The 4414-nt window shown below is 33.5% G+C and overlaps 1 protein-coding gene across 1 annotated transcript; it reads right to left on the bottom strand.

Moving 5' to 3' along the window:
* Nucleotides 1–355: 355 nt before the first annotated feature.
* LOC145075449 (uncharacterized) lies at nt 356–2315 on the bottom strand. The gene is made up of 8 exons (XM_079021695.1): nt 2167–2315; nt 1850–1999; nt 1550–1758; nt 1307–1450; nt 839–1008; nt 715–721; nt 562–666; nt 356–465 (listed from the first exon to the last, which is right to left on the bottom strand). Exons 1-8 carry the CDS (start codon nt 2313–2315, stop codon nt 356–358), a joined length of 1044 nt encoding a protein of 347 aa, XP_078877821.1.
* Nucleotides 2316–4414: the final 2099 nt, after the last annotated feature.

Below are 4414 nucleotides of genomic sequence, written 5' to 3'. Positions count from 1 at the left end.
TTAGTTGAATCGGTCTCGTGACCGGTTTCCAGTTCAACCGGTTTTCTAATTTTTTTTTTATGTTTTTTATTTTTTTCCTGCACACACACACATACACAAATATATATATATATATATATATATATATATATATATATATATATATATATATATATATATATAACCAATAATTTAACATCCACGCGTTCAAACAATAAAAATGCATATGACAAAAAATTGTAGATCAATCCAAACACATTAATAAACACATTCCCATAAGTTTTATATCAATCCAAATACATCCAAAAAACATAAAAGATAATAACTAAAAAAATATAGTTTTAGCTTAAAAGTAACGCATCAAGATTAAATCAAATCATGGATCTTCAGACATTGGAGTGTTATATGCATCAATCTCATGATCGCTTAATAAATGAAATTCACTGTCAACTTCATCATTATTAAAAACAAGGCCAGTTTCTTTTTCTATAATATAAAAGAACAATGTTAATGTCACAAAATAGATTAATAATAAACTAAAATTATAACACTACATTAATATTTATGGTAAAAAAATGTCACCTTGTGTTTGAGAAACTGGTTCATGCTCTTCTTCGTCAAGCATATTTTCTAAATCATTGTAATCAAGTTCTCCTTCCAGCTCTTTCTCAACCACCAAAAATCCGTCTTATCAATACATTCATAGTCAATAGGATCGTAAGACCTTTTATCAACCTTGAGTCTACAAAATCATTCACAAAAAAAAGTTGTAAAAATAAAATGACATTATTATTAATTAAATATTTTATTATAATATAATGTACCTATTTTTTAAACGCAAGTTGTAGTGCACAAATACAAGATCATTTAGTCTTTGATGTTCCAACCTATTCCTCTTTTTTGTGTGAATCCTTTTAAAGACACTCCAATTTCGTTCACAACCGGAAGACGATGCGGTTTGACTTAGTATTCTAATAGCAAACTTTTGTAATATTGGAGTATCTCCGCCAAATAACTTCCACCACTCATCTACAAATAAAATGGTAAGAAAAAAAATATATTTCACAATAATATAGTTAATAATAGTATACAAAAGTTAAATGTTACCTGGACGTGTACTAGTACGAGAAGCAATGACACTATATCTACCAAAAGCACCTTCACTGTCACGAAACTTGCCAAGAGAGTGTAAGATCTAAAATGCTTGTACCGGAAAAATTCTTCTCAACCATATCGAGAACACCTTGAAACACCATTCTCTTAGAACAAACATTCTCATGATTATACTAAAAAACTGGATTTAACCAATACGCTGCACAATGAATACTTTTTCTTATCATTTTATCCCAACGACGATCAATTATGTCAGTATAAGGCTTGTATAATTCTTTCTTTTTCTTAAATAATTCCTTTACACCTCTTCTTGCCCGATACATTCCCTCATAAACATAACCCAATGCAGGTTTTTCATCTGAATCACATAACCGCAAAAGCCTTAACAAAGTATTCATTACTTTTACCGTAACCAAACAATTTTTCCAAAAGTTTTCATTCAAGACAATATCTTTACATTCAGCCGCATTTCTCAATTTCAACATCTTCTTAAAGTCGTTAGATATGACCATTGCTTGTAAATCGGCTTTATGGTCATACAAACTTTTCAATGCAATAAACGCAATACCAAAACGGGTAGCATCTGGACAGATGAAATCTGTCCAACCCTCTCTTTTTCTTAACCAATTCAAGTGCCACTTATGATTGTAAATAAAAACAGTAACCCTGGATGCAAAGAGTGACCAAACTTTTTACATTATCTAATTCCGAAACATCCTTTAATATAAGATTAAGACAATGTGCTGCACATGGAGACCAAGTAATAGAAGGATATCTTTCACATAGGTTACTACCAGCAAGTTTGTAATTGGCAACATTATCAGTAACAATTTGAACCACATTCTTGTGTCCTACCATTTCAACAATCTCAGCAAACAAATTACACAAATTTGAAGCATTACTCTCTCTATATCATATGCATCAACAGATTTAAGAAATGATATTCCTTTCGGACAATAAACCAAAAAATTAATCAAATGGCGTTGCCTAGTATCCCTCCACCCATCACTCATGATTGTGCAACCACTTTCAATCCATTGACTTCTATATGAATCAATTAATATTGTAACATACTTCTTTGCCTCTGACAATAAATTGACCCTCAAAGCATGATAATTAGGTTCTTTGTACCTATGACCAATACCCGCTATTTTATCTACCATATGTTGAAAATAAGAAGAGTTACAAGCATTCATAGGTACACATGCATCATAGAACCACATCGCAATTGCTAAATCGACATCATGTATTTTTTGCTTAGTTTGCATGGCAGATTTAATAGTGGGTTGAGAAGGATCATTTATACCTTTTGTGAAGAAAGGATGAAAACTTGATGTACCTTTCCGTTTTCCTTCATTATTAGGTCATGCTTTGACATTTCGATTTTGTGTTTCTTCCGTCTCTTCATCGTCATCCGAGATAGTAACAGTGTTTATGCCATCACCACTAGCTTTACGTTTTTCCCTTTGTTCCATTTCTTTCAAAAGACCTTGCATTAAGAAATGGACTTCTGGAGATACTTTAGTACAAGGTGATATGTCACCAATAACACCGACAAGATGTTTCTTAGCTCTGCTTACGCCACCACCATGCCAAATTTTTTGACAAAAATTACATATGTAACTCTTGTTTCCTTTATCATCCTTAGCTAGAGTTATATGTTCCCATGCTTTATCCGTCTTCGTTCTTACATTTGATTGAACGAAAGGTTGTGATTGAGATTGTGTTTCCATTGGTTGTTTGTCTCTAGAATCCATGTTGATCTGTATTATAAAACCATAAGCAATTTCAAAATCAGAATAATAAACATAAATTAAAATTTAATAAGTTTAAACAGTGGGTTATCGTTCATAAGTCATAACCAAAATTAATAAACTAAAACAGTGGGTAATCATTCATAACCAAAATTAGTTAGAATAATGTATGGTGAAAGTAAAGAGGATTGGAATTATGTATTGATTTATTTCAGTTGACTTAATTAAAGTCATGTATAATGTATGAACTATGGATCGTAGGTTCATGTATTAAAATTGAATCAAAATTGAACTCAAAAAAACATATGTGCTCAATTCTTACCTGTAGTTGGTTGCAGCTTTCGACAATGAATGTTATATTAAAAAAAGCAACGTGATTATGGAAGATTAAATATTGAACTATTGATTACGTCGACCATAGAGATGACGACAGACAAGAACTTGACCTACTGTGCGTAACATTCAATCTAAATTGGCTATATTTGCTGCAGCCCACATTCCATATTTTAGCCCAAAAATGTTTACCCACCGGTTTAAACGGTATTTAGCAAGTTCATTACAATCGGTTCAGCCGGAAAATAACAATAACCGGCCGGTTCACACCGGCATGAAATTTAACATAAAACCGGTCCTAATTAAACCGGACACTACACCGGTTCCCGGTTCGAACCGGTTTTTAAAACCTTGGTTCCTATCACAAAATAAACTTTCCTCAAGGCCATTGGGGGTTCCCTAAATCCTGAGGATTTCCATGTTGTATTGTATTCACTCCTAAAAAATTTCAAGAGTTCTTGACTCAATTTGGCTTCAAAGGGGAGTACTTGTCCAACGAATTCAAGAAATTAGCATTTTCTGGAATGTGGACGATATTAATGCATATGATCATGAAGAGTCTCTCCGATAAGCATGGAGGCTCACACTCCATGAGAAAAGGCTGGTTGTATATTGTTTACAATATCTTCATGGGAAGAACAAACATCGTTAATCTGCTTGAAGTCTTGTGTCACGACTTTCAGAAATTTGCGGTTCGTTGGAAAAATAGTGAGATTTAAAGTCCGAGGTTTTGGGCACTGGCATTTTAACAATTTTATTCGGACAGACAAGAACCAGTTCCTCTGATGATGGATTTGCCTACGGTATATTGTTCTTTTAAAGTTATAAAATCTTATAAACTTTTAAATAATAACTTCTTTGGAGCCATCCGATGTCTCCATAACACATGTTGAAATTTATCCCTACTGACTCTCCTTTAAAGAAACACCATCTTGAAGTTTCGGTTTTAGTTAACCCACCAAACCATGCCCAGCTTCAGAGGTTAACCCATTGGAAGAGAATAGACATGTCACTTATGGTGCTCAGGTCAAGATGCCTGCCAAGAAGCAAAATATTCCCCCTTCAAAAGCCAAAGCCATAAAGATATCCAAAACAGTGCTTCCTCTCAACAGGATCCCCCGATTGGTTTCTGACCTGACTTTGGGTCTCTACCTACCCAACCAACCCATTCTTCCAGAGTACCCTTCGAAGTCTCAATGTCATAGACATAGGCACACACTCATGGGGATTCTACA

The sequence above is a fragment of the Lactuca serriola genome, chromosome 9 (genome assembly GCF_051521515.1).
Source record: "Lactuca serriola cultivar US96UC23 chromosome 9, Lser_US96UC23_V15, whole genome shotgun sequence".
NCBI classification, from domain to species: domain Eukaryota; kingdom Viridiplantae; phylum Streptophyta; class Magnoliopsida; order Asterales; family Asteraceae; genus Lactuca; species Lactuca serriola.
Note: the sequence above shows the minus strand (reverse complement) of the source record. Positions and strands in the feature narration are given on the sequence as shown.